Source organism: Phaseolus vulgaris, chromosome 5, assembly GCF_051622355.1.
Source record: "Phaseolus vulgaris cultivar YP4 chromosome 5, ASM5162235v1, whole genome shotgun sequence".
In the NCBI taxonomy this organism is placed as follows: domain Eukaryota; kingdom Viridiplantae; phylum Streptophyta; class Magnoliopsida; order Fabales; family Fabaceae; genus Phaseolus; species Phaseolus vulgaris.
Genome location: NC_143502.1, coordinates 38,321,030 through 38,339,749, shown reverse-complemented (window position 1 = coordinate 38,339,749; position 18,720 = coordinate 38,321,030). Strand labels below are relative to the sequence as shown.

General features: G+C 33.1%; 2 protein-coding genes across 6 annotated transcripts; one reads left to right on the top strand and one right to left on the bottom strand.

Moving 5' to 3' along the window:
* The first annotated feature begins 705 nt into the window (after window positions 1-705).
* LOC137835676 (Protein kinase superfamily protein) lies at window positions 706-6,093 on the top strand. Of its 2 annotated transcripts, none has more exons than XM_068644283.2 (4): window positions 706-1,117; window positions 1,973-2,959; window positions 5,083-5,130; window positions 5,398-6,093. In XM_068644283.2, exons 1-4 carry the CDS (start codon window positions 929-931, stop codon window positions 5,779-5,781), a joined length of 1,608 nt encoding a protein of 535 aa, XP_068500384.2. In that variant the 5' UTR covers window positions 706-928; the 3' UTR covers window positions 5,782-6,093. The 2 variants fall into 2 exon arrangements, 1 of the variants encoding a protein (XP_068500384.2); XR_016520801.1 differs by having other exon boundaries at window positions 725-1,117; window positions 4,064-5,130.
* A 1,882-nt stretch (window positions 6,094-7,975) lies between these two features.
* Window positions 7,976-17,816, bottom strand: MGT10 (magnesium (Mg) transporter 10). 4 transcript variants are annotated; one of them, XR_016520802.1, is made up of 14 exons: window positions 17,125-17,801; window positions 16,645-16,717; window positions 16,303-16,373; window positions 15,612-15,697; window positions 15,412-15,502; window positions 14,549-14,634; window positions 14,060-14,140; window positions 13,812-13,977; window positions 13,646-13,691; window positions 10,882-10,962; window positions 10,266-10,348; window positions 8,831-8,874; window positions 8,601-8,722; window positions 7,976-8,401 (listed from the first exon to the last, which is right to left on the bottom strand). XR_016520802.1 is itself a non-coding variant. In XM_068644281.2 (14 exons), exons 1-13 carry the CDS (start codon window positions 17,503-17,505, stop codon window positions 8,627-8,629), a joined length of 1,368 nt encoding a protein of 455 aa, XP_068500382.2. In that variant the 5' UTR covers window positions 17,506-17,816; the 3' UTR covers window positions 7,976-8,401; window positions 8,601-8,626. The 4 variants fall into 4 exon arrangements, 2 of the variants coding, with proteins under 2 accessions (XP_068500382.2, XP_068500383.2); XR_016520803.1 differs by having other exon boundaries at window positions 7,976-8,391; XM_068644281.2 differs by having other exon boundaries at window positions 14,566-14,634; window positions 17,125-17,816.
* Between the last annotated feature and the right edge of the window lie 904 nt (window positions 17,817-18,720).

The following is an 18,720-nucleotide window of genomic DNA, read 5'->3' as shown; positions in this document are numbered from 1 at the left end:
ACAAAAATATTTTTAACTATTTTTCCTCAATACTATTATGCAAACTAGCAAAAACACATTTCTTTGCGAATTCGTATTTATTAAGTTTAAATTTAATTGTTTCAATATTAATGTGTATACTAATTTTAAATTTAATATCATTTTAATAATATTTATTTATAACATTTTTTTATATTATTTTGTTTAAATTTGAGATATTATTTAAGGTATTTAAATTTAAAATAAAAACATTTTAAATCACTAATTAGAAAAGGGAAAAAAAAATTAGATAATAAGAATCTTGAAAGTTAGAAAAAATTAAATAGAATGTGAAAAGTGAACCACAATGAATTTTTGACTGTTATTTAGAAGGGGATATTTTTTTATGTAGATTAAATAATATATTCAGATGTAAAATATGTAAAATAAAGAAGGAGCACATACACCTTTAAGTTGTTTTTTCTAATATTTTTTTTTTCAATTTAGTTGTTTCATTTTCTTTTTAAAATTAAATTTTAATATCTTTTAAAATACCAAAACTTAAAATAAAAATTTAACATATTATAAAATGTTTATAATAAATTAAAAATATAAATTACATCTTCAAAATATTATATATTATTAAATTTAATTACAATATAATTTATCTATTAAAAATATTTACTTACTATAACTTGTAGTTATAAAAAATAAACATTTATGTTTTAGTTTTATTCTATTTAAAATGGCAAAATGTGACTTACTACTGAATTCCCTTCTTAGTTCTTATGTTGTTTTCCCGGCAACAAGATCACTCAAAAACCCTAATTTCCCATATCCACCATTCACCGAATTCAAGCCCCTCTCTCGCTTCTTTCTCACTCCAATATTTCTCAATATTGGTCAAATCGATTATCTTCGTTGAAATTTTCCAAATTGCCTTCCTGGGTTTGTGTTTGAAGGTCCTGGAATGGCGGAGGACCGGACTGAGGTGAGTGATTACAGTTCGGAGGACGAAGGAACTGAAGATTACAGGCGCGGAGGGTACCATGCGGTTCGGATTGGTGACACTTTCAAGAATGGGTGGTATGTGGTGCAGAGCAAGCTTGGTTGGGGTCATTTTTCCACTGTGTGGCTCGCTTGGGACACTAACAAATCGGTGCGTGCCCTTTTGTTTGTTTCCTCGCAAGATGACAGAAATGAACGCTTTTGACAATTTACAATTAGTTAAGAGAGTTTAAGTTTTGTATTTTATTTGGGTTGTGAATGAGTGTTTGTTGTATGGAGATTTGGACAAGTTTTTGTTTCTATTTATTACCGTTTTTTTTGTCTATGGAGGGATGAACTGAATTTGACCTAGCCTACTAAAGTTGGTGATTGAAAGAAATTATTTTTATTGGAGTTGATGCTTTTCATTTTTGGTCTATGGTTGGCTATTGAAAGAAAATTGTCAACCTCTAATGTTCTATAGTAAAGGTATCTCAAGAGTTCTTTTTCTTTATATATATTTTATTTTATTGTATGTATCGATCTCTCTTCTTCAGCTAACAAATTCTGTTATCGGGTTATTTGTTTTTTGTTGCCTTGTTCTTTTAATTCGCCGTATTGTTGGTCTTGCTACTGTGTCACATTAGAGTTTCTGTCATTAGGTGGAAATTCCTTTTAGGACTGTGATCCTGTCTCTATAAACTTCTTTAGTAGCACTTACAGGAGAGGAAAATAAGAAGGTAAATAAATACATTGAGCTTCTCCCCTAAGCTCAAATCAATTGTTGCGTCTTAGATTCTGGAGATGTTAGATAAGAAGAATTTTTAGAAAAGTTAAGTATAGAAGTTGGTTTTAGCTTATGGAAAAAGTTCAATTAATTTTTGTTCTCTTATAAAGGTTTACAAAGAAATTTATCCAAACAGAGTCTATGTTATTCTTCATTATTTCAGCAATGCCTAGCTAACATACACTCAGCATCCTATTGTTTGGAACTTTATTATTGATGGTTTAAATTGTTTGTTTTTAGCGATATGTTGCCTTAAAAATTCAAAAGAGTGCTCAGCATTACACTGAAGCGGCAATGGATGAGATAAAGATTCTCAAACAAATTGCTGATGGGGATCCAGATGACAAAAAATGCGTTGTAAAGCTTTTGGATCACTTTAAGCACTCAGGACCTAATGGCCAGCATGTTTGCATGGTTTTTGAATTCCTTGGTGATAATCTTCTCACCCTTATCAAGTATAGTGATTACCGAGGTATTCCCATTCCTATGGTCAAGGAAATTTGTTTCCATATTTTGGTGGGTTTGGATTACTTGCACCGTGAGCTTTCTGTAATACACACTGATTTGAAGCCTGAGAATGTCCTGCTTCTGTCTCCCATAGATCCATCTAAGGATCCTAGAAAATCAGGTGTTCCACTTATCCTTCCAAACACGAAGGATAAGACTGTCACAAAAAATGGGACAACAATAGCCAGTAAGAGTGTGAATGGAGATCTGACCAAGAACCAGAAAAAGAAATTGCGAAAAAAGGCTAAAAAGGCAGCCCAGGGCTGTGTTGGAAGGGAACATGCTGAGGAAGCTGAGGAGGATCCCAAAGCACCCGATGAGCAAGATGATTGTAGTAATGATGTGAAACCAAGTGTAGAATCTGGTGACAATAAATCTAATAGTCCTCTTAGAAAAGATGAATCAACAAAGACTTCTGAAAATAAGGATGTTCCTCAAGGAAGTCATGGTCAGAGAAGAGGTAGCCGCACTACAAGAAGGAAGTTGCTTGAATCTGTCAATCTTAAGTGCAAGCTGGTTGATTTTGGTAACGCTTGTTGGACCTATAAGCAATTCACAAATGATATTCAGACAAGGCAGTATAGGTGTCCTGAAGTTCTTCTTGGATCTAAGTACTCGACTCCAGCAGACCTATGGTCCTTTGCTTGCATTTGCTTTGAGCTTGCCTCTGGCGATGTTCTTTTTGATCCTCATAGTGGTGACAACTATGATAGGGATGAGGTAAGTGCACCTGTTGGGACTTTGAAAGCACTGGTTGGCTTCATTTCTTGTCATAATGATCTAATGCTTTCTGTTACTATTACTATTATTATTATTTTTATTTTGACTATTGAAACTGGCTTGCTATCATGTTTGTTCTGAGAATAAAACTTGTCCTTGACCGTTTGGGTTGTTGTTTTCAATGGTAAAATTCAATTTTGTACCTCACATTGTTTGAATCTTATTTGCATTAAAATAATATTTCTCCTAGATTTTTTAAGTAAATATTTGTTAAAAATTGATAAGAACCTTGTGAGAGTCACACCTTCTATTGCATAAAGGCTATGATACCAATTGATTTGAACCTTGAGAGAGCCACACCATTAAAGCTAGCTGTTGTATTTGGAGAGCCCAAGGCCTTATAAATGTCTAAGAGGCACGGATGCTGATAGACACAAACACGAGAATACATGTAAATTAAAAGATATAGGACACAAGAACACGACACACACACATATGAATATATTCATATGATTGTAAGTCTAGTAAGTAGTACTAATCATACTTCATAATCCAAAAAATCAATAGGTTTATAAAGAAATCTTCTGAGCTTGATTCATCAAGAGATAAACGAGCAATCTCAAGAATCCCATTGTCATCCAATGAGAAGTCATCTTTTGCAATATCCCACAATTTTATTGCCTCTTCATTGAATTTTGAGATGTTTCTTGAGAGAAGATGAAGATTGCTATGATCAAATACTAGATCCTCCGTCCTTTGAGGGGTCATCTTATTTCTTTTTCAAAGAATGCATGAAGGAGTAGTTGTTCCAATTTTTTTCACAAGAACATGGTTTTGCATGAGCTCCATGAACAAGCCACCATGATTTTGCATCCATTTTTCCTCTATCCCTTAAAGAGTTAACATCATCAAAGCCTTCCTTTTCGTAATACATGACAGTGGAGGTATGGTGCATGATGGTGAAGATGCGACAGTTGTTGAGTTTTATGAATGATCATGACAGTGGAGATGAAATGGCAAGGAGAAATAATATCTAAATAAATAGGTTGGTTTGTTTTTAATTTCCTTATTTTTAAAATAAAACAGCATATATCGTGTTTTCAGGGAGCATGCTGTGTCTGCACTGCATACAAGGGATGGGCTGTGTCACTTTATGTGCATCCAATTGTAGGGCCACATCCGGTCCAAGATATGCCGTCATGTCAAGTATGCACCTGCAGTGTGTCTATGTTGACGACAATTTGGAAGTGGAGAAATGGCTTTCAGTTCCTTTGTCCGAGTATCATGCTTGTTTGCAGTTGAGAGTCATGTTGGAAGACTCGGACAATACCCCTTGATAGATGCTGAAATTACTATAGGAAAGATAGGAAGAAATTCAGTGAACAAGTTCTGAAAATTAAGATAAAATTGAATACATATTAAAGTAGTGCTTCTGTGCCCTGTGACCTCTGCCACTACCAAAACATTTGTCCCTTTCCTCTCTCTCCCACATTCTCTATGATCATGTCTGATTTTGTACTCGCCTCTCCTGTATGCTATTGCCAATCTGTTGGAGATACGCCTAGCAGAATTCTCCACCCCATTTTGCCATTGTTATTTCTTTCACTTCGACACCTTTTAATTGCCAAATTTAAACAACAGAAAACCTACACTTTTTCTTCTCTTTTACTTTGTTCCTTAGCTTTTCTTAACCCAACGAAGCAACGATTGAGAAGATTATCATGCTAAAATGCTTCTGTAGGTTGGTTTGGCCAAAATAGTTCAAGTCAATAACATTTTGAAGTTGTTGATGAACTAAATTATGGAGTTTTTGATGAAGATGTTATAATCTTCTCAATTTTTGAACTTGTTTGTTTATTCAAATGATCTTAAAATTGATGCTTCACTATGCTTCTTTAAGCACATTTTGAAGTTTGAACCAATTGAGGTCATGCTCAAGTAACTTGTTTAAAAGTGATTGGGCCTCTGTTTCATTTAAAATATTGCGCATTACTAACTGAAAATGTCATCATTTCCTATTCTTTTGGAAAAAAAAAATTACAAAACTATGAAATACTGCTGTGGTTATTTGGTCCTCAATTTCAATCTATGTATTGTTGACAATTTTGGAATCTACTCTACAGGATCATCTAGCGTTGATGATGGAGCTTCTTGGGATGATGCCTCGCAAGGTAGGCCTGTTTTGCGTTTGGCTGTAGAATATTAGAGCTGTTATCAGTTTGCATGTTGATGTGATAAAGAAAAAAAAACATTCAACATAGAATACACACTTTTTCCTGATGCTATTTTATTCAACCATATTTCTGTGTTAATGAATTCTTCTGCTTTCCAAAAACTAAACAATCTAGTAGGTAGTTTGCGGCAGTATGTTATTCCGAGAACTGTGAATATTTATCTGGTCCTTCCTTCTCATAGAAATTGAATACCTTTGCCTTCAGATTGCACTTGGTGGGCGCTATTCCCGAGATTTTTTCAATAGATATGGCGATTTGAGACACATCCGTCGATTGCGTTTCTGGCCTCTTAATAAGGTGATGATGGAGAAGTATGATTTCAGTGAAGAAGATGCAAGTAGCATGGCTGACTTCCTTCTTCCATTACTTGATTTTGTCCCTGAAAAGAGGCCAACTGCTGCAGTCTGCCTTCAGCATCCATGGTTCAGTGCTGGTCCCCGGACTCTTGAGCCCTCAGTGGCTAATGTGCAGCATGCTGCAATTGATGAGGAAATATCTGAAAAGATGCAGAGGGAAAAAGCTGGGCATGAGGCTGTGGAAGTTGGTATGGGGAATATGGCCATAGATGGAAATTCAAAGCAACTCTAAGAGTTCCAATTTGTTAAGCCATCAAAATGGAAGTTAATTGGCTTGTTTAGGAGTATGATATTGTAGTTAACTGTTATATGCAACAAAGGTCATACATGAGGTTGTCATTTGGGAAGAAGCCCTTTCCGGGGAAGCTAGTCACACTGTGATATAACCACTGTTTTATCTTTTTGGAGAATTTGTATGAAGCTTCTCCCTAGGTCAGATTTTCATCTTTTTGGAAGTGCTATATTTGAGAGGTTCGAACTGTACATTTGAACGAGTTATTATTATTATTTTTTATGTATCCACAGATCAGATTTTGTTGCTGAAGACTTTACTACATCTTTTGTTTCCTAGTTTTGGTTTGTTTTTTAACTAGTAATTCACATTTGTTTTAACCTAAAACTGAGCTTAGGGTTCATTATCATAGTATGCACATATCTATAATATATATTTGGCTGAATTAGAGTTTCTAATTTTGTTTATAAGCGGATGGATTTAGACATAACCCAAATGATTTATCTCCGTCCAATCAATTAATTACAAAATTTTAAAAAAAGCTAATTTTATTCTACTGAGCAATCAAATTAATTTATTTCAACTTATTTATCCCATTAGTTTTATTTTTACATTTCTTTTCTCAAAAGAAAAAAGAAAAGTGTTTTAACATGAAAAAGCAAGTTCACCATTTTCTTTTCTATGGGTTTCTTTCTGTCCAAATGTATGCTAATAAACAATTCACTAGCATCTTTTTATTTCTTTATTTTGAGTAGGGATAAAAAATGTGTTTGAGAAGGAGAAAAATAAATGAAAAAAAACGAAAATGGAAAAAAGAAGTTTGAGGAAGCTGTTTTAAAAAAAGTTTTTTTTATCAGTCTTCTAAAGTTTACGTGTCACTAAATTTTAGTTACCATATATTAGCCTCTAAAATATTTAAATCTTCGCATATTGCTCTTCTAAATATTTTGTTATCACATTAGAGTGAGTTTTATAAAATCTTTGAATTGAAGTGAAAATTATAAAAAGAAATCTTAAAAATAATATAATACACGGAAAAACTTCATACAATACCTCCTGCAATAAAAATTAAATTGATTATTTACTCTTAAAAGACCTAGCGATTATTAAACTGTTTAACTACTTTAGTGCAAATTCCTAGATATTTATTGATTAAAAATGTTTAACACTAATATATTTCAGCACAGCTCATTTTGAAGAATTTATTTTTACCGGCCTTTTGAAACAAACCATACAAAATAAATGATAGTTTTTGAGAGTTGAGTCTTTTTCAAATATGTTTTAATCATCTGCCACTTACTACTTCAACTTCCTACCTAGTAATTGTTCAGAACTGATAATTATATTCGAAATTCCTACTTATTAATTGATCAGAACTGATAGTTATATTCGACATCTGACTGAAAATTACAATACTTAATAAAAGATTTGACTAAAAATTACAATACTTAATAAATATAAATGAATACAAATTTTATGTTATAAATTATTTTTATAAAATTGAGTTAAATTTAACGTATAAAAATATTATAATTATTTAAAATTTATCATAATAATTTTTTTTAATCTTATCAGATCACTACCTCCCTTTCGACGACTTCCTGAAATTTAATTAATTAACAAGTTTAATTATTTGGTACTTGTATGGATTGAAAAAAAATCTCTCCGTTTTCTTTTCCCTCTTAAATTACAAAGGTTTTGAAAAAAAAAGGAAATAGAGATGGTACACTTTGTAAAAGACTAACATTTATTTCATAAAAATCTGAAGAATGAAAGAAATGGTGAGAAAGAAAAATCTGGCATGAAATTTATGAATATTATGGGTGGTCCGATAACGACCTGATAACGGGTGACCTGATAAGTCCAACAAACACTCCTTAGGATAGACTCGAAATGACTCTGATACTATATTACAAAGTGGATTTTAAGCCTAACTCAATCCCATAAAACTGGCTCATGAGATTGAAGTTTGCACCCACTTATAAACAATGAATTGTCCTTCTCTCTATTCGATGTGCGATCTCCAACAAATATAAATAATAGTTAAGAGAGCGCGTTCACCGGAGAGATTTTTCTTACAAGATCTTAGAATTACTTGTTGATATTTGTACTGCTTCTACCTATCACTTTTCTTAGTTGATTGATGACAGGGGTCAGTTAACTTAGTCGGCATGGAAAAACCAGGCACAAAGCGAACGAGCTTAATCTATAGGAATCTTTTGAATAATGACTGAATCTGAAGATGCAATTCATGCAATTACATTCTTGAAAACCATGCAAGTGTTGATCGACGTTTGCACTGAACTATGCAGTGCCTTGAACCTAAAAATAACATATAATATTGTAAGTTGAATAATGTTTTAGTGGACACAAGACTCACGCCTACATTCACAACAACCAAACGATGATCTCCTGACAATCTATCATGACAGTCATTGCCATATACATTATGAATTCACGAACCAAAAAATGTATCCCTTTCTCCAAAACAAAAATAAAATGAATGCTCATCACAGTAATGTGAGTACCATCATGCATACGTTCGAAGTCATTTTGGATTGATCCTCGTGTAAATCACTGCATTTTTGGGTGCTTACAATTGTTCACAACCTGAAATTATCTGAAAAAGAAATTAGATTCCTTTCAGGTTCGCAGGAATTAATACAGATTGTGTAGTTATGTTGTTTACTGGAAGGTCATTAGCTTCTATGGAGATATCATGGATTAAAGATTTTACAATTTCAATATCATGATAATAGATCCAATGACGGAAGAAAAATGGTTTAGAGCAGTATTGTAGGGAGACAGGTTTAAATTACCTAAATATATATGAAGTTTCTTGCAATCAAAATATTTTTCTCGCCCTGAGGTAGGAATACATCAGAAAGAAAGCAATAATTCCACCGACAATTATCCCCGCTGTTGTCAGCCAAAATGCCAACTGCATCAAGTCCAAACATGTGGTTATTAAAGACTGATTAATAACAGCTTCCAATAAGAATCACGCAAATCATGCAGAGAATAAGACTTCAGACTTCAATTCACATACCACATGTTCCTCAAGATAGGACTTCAGGTTCATGCCGAATATACCTGAAGTCACCAAAATATATCATAATAAGGGAGCAGTTATAATATCCTCTCAGATAATAAACCACTCCTTGGAGTTGACATAATTATTCATGCCATAATATGCATTTATTAAAAAATAAAGTATATCTTTTTCTATCTCCTAATATTGATGTAATCAGTAGTTATTTTATCTCAAAATATATTTTTTTTATAAAAACTCTCGGGCATCACTATGAAAAATAATTATTAACGAAACTAATCAATACTTTGTATTTATCTCAAAATATTTGAAGAAGTTACTTTTTATGATAATTTATATATTTTATTTTGCAAGTTATAAACGACAATCTTATGAATAGAAAATATATTTTGTCGACTGTAAAAAATGTGATGCATGTTTTTGAGATTTGTTAAAAGTATTTCAAATATCTTATGTATAAGTCATTATATAGATAATAATATATTATAAAATCTCCAAATATATACTATTAAAAAATAAATTAGCACTTTAATGATTATATTTGTGTACATTTACTCGAATAGCTAAATTTATTTTCTTCAAATAAGTTTATTTTTCATAAATAAGTATATGTTGTGATAATTTTATAAATATATAAGAAATGAAACTATAAGAACGGGTATCTCATACATTTATAAATAAAAATAAAAATATGTAAATGTTTTGTTTGGATTGAATTAGTTTCCAAAATTAAATCTGAAATCCAATAAAATATAAGTCGAACATTTGATTACTTTTGGTTTATTTGTTTTTTTAATAGGATTTTCAATTTTTATAAATTAAATTAAATTCAATACTTTAATATTTTAAAATATTTGTATTTAAGAGGATCTATGATTTCGCTTAGGGTAAGTGTCGGGGCTCAACCTTACTGTATTCTTAAAAGTTCCTATGTTCCTTTGTTAGATTCCTTTCAAGATCAAATTGAGTACATCTTAATCTAAATCTTGTACGTGTTTTATACATAAATAATTTAAAGCAGTAAAATGGAGCCATGATCATAATAGTACCAAATTTATTAGCATGCACCCTGACCAGGTGGTTAAATGGTAGAATCATGTGTTTAGCCAAACTTCAGAACTAAATTGATAATGATTTATTAAATTTTTAAACACGTTTTGATTGCCCTCCGAAAACAAATGTTTTGATGCCATCTAAAAATTTAACAAAATTGATAACTTACTAAATGTTTTGAGTTCACTTCAATAAGTTTTTAATGTAATTGATTTGAAATAAATTTTTGTTTTGCTGGTTAATGTGGTTTTGAGAGTGATTAATTAAAAAAAAATCGGTTAAAACTGTGGTTGTTTTCTTTTGGCTAGTTAACTACGGGTTGTTAAAACCCATTGTATCATTTTATATATCGCATCCAATAATCACCCAAACTCTGTACCTGCTACAAGGGCACCCACTGCCACACAGAATGTTCCAACCTGCAGAAGGAGTTCTACTCTGCTAACCTCAAGCCTTCGTGAACTGTTGAATGAAATCAATTTTATTAGAAGGTTTCTAATGATAGATAGAGTTGATGACATAAAACAATTAGTTTTTCTTGAATTGGGTTTAAATTTAACCTAATCTATATTATAATGTCTGACTAAATGCACAATGCTCACAGGTTACTCTATGGAAAACTGTTGCAAGAAGGTATCGAGATGGCTCCCTTAAGTTTGCAATAACAGCACCCGATATTTCATGCATTCTTAATTGTGAGATTTGAATTTTGAAATTCTTGATTGATCTCCACCTGTCTTATTGAAATTCTTAAATGTCAAAGTATTAAACCATGATTTTAACCTCATTGACAATATGGAGATTAAATGGTTCAATGCCTAATATGACTTCTGAGCCTAAGCAGTCACATTGTTTCCAAAGATAGCACTCCAAACACAACCCCATGGTTGGCATATTCATGGCTTTAGAAGAGCACTAACTTTTTAGCATCAAAGTATGTAATCTTTCAATGCAGTTACCCACAATCAATTATCAAAAGGTAAAGATATTCAAACCTCAAATTGACAGCTATAGAATCTTCCATTTCCCTTGCAGAATCAAGAAGCCTTTCAGCTTGACCATGACAGGATTCACATCTGTATGTGCATTTAGAGAAATCACTTTTGTGAAGAAGTCATTAGAAATGGTAGACTTACAAACAAAAGAAAGCAAATGTCATTTGCTAGAACAATAAACAAATAATTGAGTTTGAAAACTTTATGTTGGAATTATGGCAGAAAAACAAGTTAGGAAAGAAGGAGAAACAAAATGTCAGAATATTTTGAGCTGAAATCAATGAATCTGATATTTTATTGATCAACATTGTTTAGATTTATAATAATTGAAAAAGCAAAACATATTGACAAATTTAGAGATATAATAATTATCAGTAATTGACCGACTTGCTCCTCGAGTAAATGTAGTAACTGACTGATTTGCTCTTCAAGTAAAAGTGGCAATAACTTACTACTATAAAATTATTTAGGAAACTGAAACAAAAACATAGAGTCACGTGTAATACACAGTAAATATTTAACACTACTTCTTGCTTTAAGGATTGCTAGATTCAATCTTCTATCTTAAGAACTTGAACTAGTTGATATGTAGTGGCTTGGTAGAGACATTTGTAACCTGGTTTTCTGTTCTATAAATAGAGTAACAACTCCATTTTTCTGCGCTTCTCTTGAGAAAAATAACTTAATGATGAAAAACTTGGTTTTCCTATGAAAGATGGTATTGTGAGATATAACCATTGCAAACTGTCAACAAGAATCTTAGTGCTTTCCTTTTGCTCCGTGTTAAGGTCAAATAAATTTTCTCAACCACAAAGTTTGGTTAACAGTAGTGGTAGCAACAACAAATTGAGCTTTTATTGTAGATTGAGCGACAATTTCTTGTCTTTTCAATCTTCATAAAAAGAAGTGCAAAATAGTACCCTGATGTGCTTCTCATATCAATAATTAAGTCACCCCAATCACTATCACAGAAGTCTTGCTTGATATTTTCAATCTTCTTGTACTTAAGGCCAAAACTGCATGTGCCTTCAACATATCTAAACACCTTTTTTGCAGCTTTGAGGTGCATTTTACTTGCACAATGAATAAGCCGAGAAAAAACACTTATATAATTTAGGATGTCAAGCCGAGTGGCTGTAAGATAAATTAAACAAATCATGCTTTTAAAATATGTGTGGCCTATCTTCTCTCTTCCATCTTCTTTACAAAGTTTTTCCTTACGATTTATAGAAGTGTTTGTTTATTTATATTCTTCAAAGTTTAAATTTCATTAAATTCTCATTGGCATACTTCTATTGACAAATTGATCTATCATCTCAAACATCATCAAAACTTAACATTATATTGTCTCATCAATCTTCGTTGCTCTTGGGTCTACCGAGCATGTAGCATGTTAAGTTTTTCGAGAGGAGATACCAAGGACAACATTTGGCACAAATGAACCATGAACAAATCCATATAAAAGACCAGGACACTACCTTTAATCCAAAGTCCTAAGACTGTGAGTTTGTGGGTCTTTCTCCTTATATATTACTCATCGTATTCATCTCTACCCAATGTGAGACTTCCAACTCACCTTGAATTCCTAACATAACACTTCTACCAATTTGATCTTAGACAAATCCTTTGTATTCTCCAGTGATACCATAGATTCTTTGTACCTCTCTAGACCATTACTAGAATTTTCTTAGCAATTCTAGAATCAACGAAATCACTGCCCAACAATTTGTTTGATTGTTCCTTGATTGTCTCAGACTCTTTTATCTTTTGTTACTCAAATTCCATCATTAAATTAAGTAGTTGCATGTTTTGTATTCTTTCATCTTCAACATACTCCTGTTTTAGATAATCCCAATTTTATTTTGCTGATTTAAAAGTCATGATTCTTGTAAAGATGGTCTAAAATACACAGCTTCCCAAAGATCAAATATCTCCAAGTAAGACTTCATTTTCATTGCCCAAAGGTTACACTTCTCCTCATCAACTATATGAGGAGTTGCTAAGGAGAAACTTTTCAGTTTCCATTTTACAAGTCCAAGAAGAAAAGGACTCTAGATACCAATTGTTGGAATTGTGGTGAAAAAATTAAGGAAAAAGGGAAACGGAACACGTCGGAATATTTTCAGCTGGAAGTAATGAACTTGATATTTCATTAATGTTTATATTTAAAAGAATTGAAAGAGCTAAACAGACTGACAATTTTATACATATAATTATCATAACTTTCATACTCGCTCCTAAAGTAAAAGTAGTAATTAAGTGACTTTCTCATAAAGTAAAAGTGCAAATAATTTATTATTATGAAATTATTTAGGAAACTGAAATAAAACATAAAGTCACATGCAGTTACATGCAATACATAAAGCAAATATTTAACACCTTATGAGACTTGTTTCTAAATGCAGTTTCACTTTAGATATTCTAATATGGATTAGAGAGTAATAGAAATAGAATGGGTCTAACTCAATTCTAAAACCTCTCTGGATTGCACAACTTTTATAAGGACCACTTGGATTATATCCCTAGGCCACGTGGGACATATTGAAAGAACTTTTCTGGATGTACAAGGGGTTTGTAACATTGAAGTCTTGTGTAAGAATATTAGTGACAGGTGAAGGGTTAATGTTTTTCCTTTCAATTTGTGTTTTTTTATGTTAATTCAGTGACTGTAGCCTTAATATCAGATAAATCCTCAACAACACGTTAGTTCACACAAAAAATCAACTATGAAATGTATTGCACATATTTGGAATGAGAATATAACCTTTGAAGATAATTTTCCAAAAGCATTTCAATTTCCTCCTCCTCCTCTACATACCATGAGAAAAAAAAAGAAATGAGAAGCTATGTTATAGCTCTACTACTGTGGAAAGGAAAGATCCGTATTGATGTTAGCAACAGAAAACTCCTTTATATTTCAAATAGCTTACCCTCAGCATTCTTCTTTTCAAAAGGCACCGAGCATTCCATATTATTGTTTCCTTTATTAAGTGTGCAGTTTCGTCCCATGATGCATATACGACGTATTTCATGGGGATCTTCCAGAAGGTCAAGCAGCATCTGTCTGAGAGCTCCTGCCTTAGAGCCTAACTCAACCTAGAAATTGGGTAGAAAGTTAAATTTCAAGTTTTATCCAGAACCACTCAAGATTGGTTAAAAATTCAAGAGATAGAAGTACCAAAGTTTGTTTGCTAATACGAAGCTGCTCCAATATGTCACCAGTTAACCTATTTGGCAAGGCCTCAAGAAGAGCTTGTACCTAGGATCAAAAGGGAGAGGGAGAGAAAATTCCAATCAAGTAGTGAATTCGGAGATAGAGGGAAGCTATAAATGTCTGTTATGGTCTCCAAAACCAAAAACCCAACATTGTCCATTAAATATTAAAATTAGAAAGTTTTCTGCTTCTGGATGCATGCCATGTTAAAAGTAAAGCACCATGACTTGCACTTTATGATATATTTAAGATCGTGTAGAATGTCTGCATAGAGAGAGTGGCTGGAGCACATTACACGAGAAAAAATAAAGCCAAAAGTTCCCTACCAGTTTTTATTCGGATGGTTTAGAAATAGCTACTCTACTTGTCAAAATAATAATAAAACAAAATAGACAAAAATATCAGCAAGTATACACGTACAAAGAATTAACATAAATATACTCAGTTACTCACTGTGTTCCCATACTCACACGAGGTTCTAAGTCCATCAATCTCTGCTCCAATCGCTGTATTCTTGAAAGCAATGCTGCTTCAACAACCTGAAAATTTCACCAAATGACTAAGGGGAAGACAATTCACAACAGTATGAGTAAGATGACAAGCAAATGATGACAAAACTACACCCATGATAGGCAACTCATTATATGCCTCCTCACCTAAACAGTCATATTAAATGTTGCTTTTGAAGAGGGTGTTTGCCCCAAGGAACAAACTTTGGCCCAATTACTTGGAAATTGACTGTCCAAAAATAGTTTTAAGAGTTCCCTGTGTGCTTTTTGTTTAAGACACTTCTCTTGGTCTTCCACATTTTGTAATTGTCACCATGATTAGATCCTTCTGCCTCATATTTACACTTGATACATTTTATTTGTTATAATATTGTCATTATTTTATATTAGTATTCCTAAGCATCCACAACAACTACCATGACACCACACCATCTTAGGTTTACCAAACCTTGAGTTGAGCACAGTAATATATGTATCGAAATATAATTCTTAGAACTATCTTGTTTCTCAGAATAAAATTAGGAAGAAATGCATTTATATTCATACTATATCCTCACTCTTGAGGGTGACCAGATGACTATCATATTTCAACCCTTGAAAATAAACCATATTCAATTTCATTCCAGTTTCACTTTACTTTTTTGTCTCATAGGACTGCGGATCTTCTTGTTTCAATGATATAGCAGAACACAATGGCATAGCATTAGTGCACAAGAGTATCGGGAAGAGACTGCTACTCTATTTTTGTTTTTCTCCTATTTAGTAATCGGGATGCTAAATGAAGAAAATTTGAAATTCCAGACTAACCTCAATTTCAAATGGCATCGATGGTCCTCCATTGTTGTTCTTGGGGTTCAATCGAGGCAGCAATGTCTCTAGAAAAGCTTTCCCACCTATACTGATAAATATCAACAAAAGTTTTAGTCTATTCTCTTACTTTATCAAAGGAATAATGATGGTAATGCGTCCCATATAAATTATGAATTATTTCAGAATTAGAATAATACCGATTATTGTCAAATATCAGTACACAATCTTGCATTGCTATTGCTCGTAGAGAACCCAAATTTAGAAGTATAGCATACTCCCGGACCTAATACAGGACAAAGAAATGAAATAAATAATTAATTGATAAAGGCAGCAATCTATACCCACGTAGTATATTCATCCTTACCACGTATGGGGTAAAGTTTACAAAATAAAAGGTTTTTGTGTATGTGTGAGCATATATGTATATACAACCATATACACACACAATAAACCATAAATGAATTCATTTTGAGGATGAATTTCTATTAACATTGTAATAATAGCTCTAGAATAACTTATCTATTAACTTCATAGCAGGATGATTAAATTAATATTTCTAAGCGATTTCTCGTAGTTTTTACTCCCAAAATTTTAGGGCACAAGTCTTGTTTTCCAATTAACCTATCTACATACTTGATTGTATCTCGTAGCTAAGGAGTGCTTTGCCGCAATTTGGGGAGGATGAGGACGAAAACCAAAATCAAAATATATTTCTTAAACTATGTAACGAAACATACAATTTTTCAGGAAAAATATGTGGAATTCATTGTTGACAATAACATGGATAACGGGGCCCTCATCAGTGGGTATATTCATTAACTTGAATTCGTTGCGTTTATCCATACAACGAGGTATTAAGAAATTATATGGGGGAAGAAGAAATTTTACCAGCAAAGAAGGCATTGAATTTGTCATAAACAATGAAGGATCCACACTTCGAATGTCCCGAGGACGAAGACCTGAGTAATTAAACAGAACATGAAAAAAATATATATATAAATAGATGAACAGTATCATTGCACAAAACAAACAGAACACGATGCAGATACATTGCCCCATTAAAAGACAATTGTTGCGCAAATTCTATTATAATCATGTTTATAAGAAACTCATTTAAAATTTAGCTCATCCAAAGTGAAATAAGCATAGCATGAACAACAGAATGTGATAAGATACTAGAGGCAAGTATTCTCGACTTCAAATCTTAGGACATAGATGAATTTTACTTACCACTTGACTTCAACAATTGTCTCCGATTGATTTTTCTAGTTGACACTTTCCCGTTAGACTTCACTTCAACGACCTTCACAATTTATTTAAACAGAAAGAGGAAAAGAAACACAACAAACAAGTGAGATGAACGAAAACTCTACTACTAGTATGCAATTACATTATCAAGCTGCTAATTTCGTTGCAGGAGTTCCAATAGGATAAATTAGTTAATGTGTTACTTAATCAGAGAGATATCCCCTCTAATGAACTAATATTTTGGTGTGGATTCTTCTCTTGTACATAAACTGCAATGATTGGTTTCATTGAGAGTTCAGCTACAAAATTGTCTACTTATAAGCTGGATTAAAATAGAGTGAAGCCGTCAACAACATTAGACCTAAGCTTTTAGTTCATTTAACTGGAGCAGGAGACTTGCCTAAATTCCACAATTAAATTTCAAAATTAAAAAAATAAATAAAAGAGCTCATAAGAACGAACTTCATAAACCGGTTCTCGAACTCCGAGAGAAAGAGAATCGCCTGAAGACGTGGTGAGAATCCTCTGCGAACCAACACGACCGTTTGCCGGAAAGGAAGTTCGGTTCCGGTCATCTGGTTCATCGGAAACTTCTTCGGAGTCGGATACAGCGGTTTCGGCGTCGCTCTGCTTCTCCTCCGTGGATCTGCTGAGGCATTTCACCGGTTTCAGCGCCGCCGCAGATGGAGCGGAGATCTTGCACCGACGAAGCAGAGTGAGGGAACCAGTGCACGACAGTTCCACAGCGCGGGATTCAGTGAGATCGGAGAAGAAGACGAAGTTAGCATGTCCGAGAGAAGGTTGAGAACGAATCTGCAGCACGTGTGGCCAAGATAACGCCATCTTAGCGTGGTTCAGTTCAGTTGCAGTTATGGTTACGGTGGTCGTGCATGCCGTGCAGGAGGATGAGCTAGGTAGTTGAAGGTGTATGTGTCCGTAACGATCAAAACGGAACAGGTGAATAGTTTATCCGAATTCAATTATTTTATTACTAAACATGTTTCGTTTAATTACAATAATAATAATATTCCGATGACGTTGACGCGACGAGAAAAGTGATGAACTGATTATGGATATTGGATAGCCGCGGAAAGTGGCGAAGCCGAATTTGTCCGAAACTCCCGTAAGAAAAATAGACTAAAACGTTAACAGTGTGTAAATTTAAATTTAAAATAAAAAAATAAATTAAATACATTATTTTGTGGGGGATAATCTTGTTGCACTTACGTGTGGCTGATATTCGTAGTCTTCAGCATTCGAATTGGAATCCCACAATCCTCTGCTTTAAAAATATTTAATTAATTCATTTTTGTGTAATTGGTGTAGTTGACACTTGACAGTGAGAGTGACGGACTTTTCTAGTTTAGTTTGGACCACTTATAGTGAATTGGGTGTTTCTTCACCCTTATATTTTTTCTTCTTCCACACCTACATTTTTCTAAATATCTAAATTATCCTTAGTAGTTTTGGAGGTCATGGAATAGGGAATGTTTCTTAAGCAGAAAGTATTTTCAGAAGACAAGAAAACCATTCTGAAATATTTTTTTTTAAACATATTTTTTGACTTCCAGAATTATAAAATGTGTTTCGAGTATTCTTAAATGATTACGAACTATCCTTTATGGAAACAGGTTATAGATTGCCTTTTCCATAACATAATATACCTCTATTTCATTTTTGAATTTGTCATTTTTGCAAATATTATGTGTACCGATCAGACACCGGACGACCGAATACACGAATTAATAATATAACATAATAAATACGTGGCAAGAAAACGATTATAACTGACATTAAATAAGTCAAGGATATACTATGAAAGACACTCCCACGACATCAGGAAACCACCACACACATCTTGGTTAACCAACTATCTAACTCACGTAGGAAGAGGTTCAAGTCAACCTATAAATAAGACTTTTGAAGGGAGAAAATGTACGTCTTTTTATATCCTAAGAGAACCAGCTAATCACTAGCACTGACTTAAACGTCAGAGTGCAATCGCAAGTACCCCGCCGACCGGCAAACACGTGCAGGAGAGAAGAAAGTTTGAAGAAT

Coding starts and splice junctions, on each gene's coding strand:
- LOC137835676 (XM_068644283.2), top strand. CDS start 929: ATGGCGGAGGACCGGACTGAGGTGAGTGATTACAGTTCGGAGGACGAA. Junction 2,960..5,082: donor ACAACTATGATAGGGATGAG/GTAAGTGCACCT, acceptor TCTACTCTACAG/GATCATCTAGCGTTGATGAT. Junction 5,131..5,397: donor TTGGGATGATGCCTCGCAAG/GTAGGCCTGTTT, acceptor CTTTGCCTTCAG/ATTGCACTTGGTGGGCGCTA.
- MGT10 (XM_068644281.2), bottom strand. CDS start 17,505: ATGGCGTTATCTTGGCCACACGTGCTGCAGATTCGTTCTCAACCTTCT. Junction 14,635..15,411: donor CGATGCCATTTGAAATTGAG/GTTAGTCTGGAA, acceptor TGAAATTTTCAG/GTTGTTGAAGCAGCATTGCT. Junction 8,723..8,830: donor CCTATCTTGAGGAACATGTG/GTATGTGAATTG, acceptor GACTTGATGCAG/TTGGCATTTTGGCTGACAAC.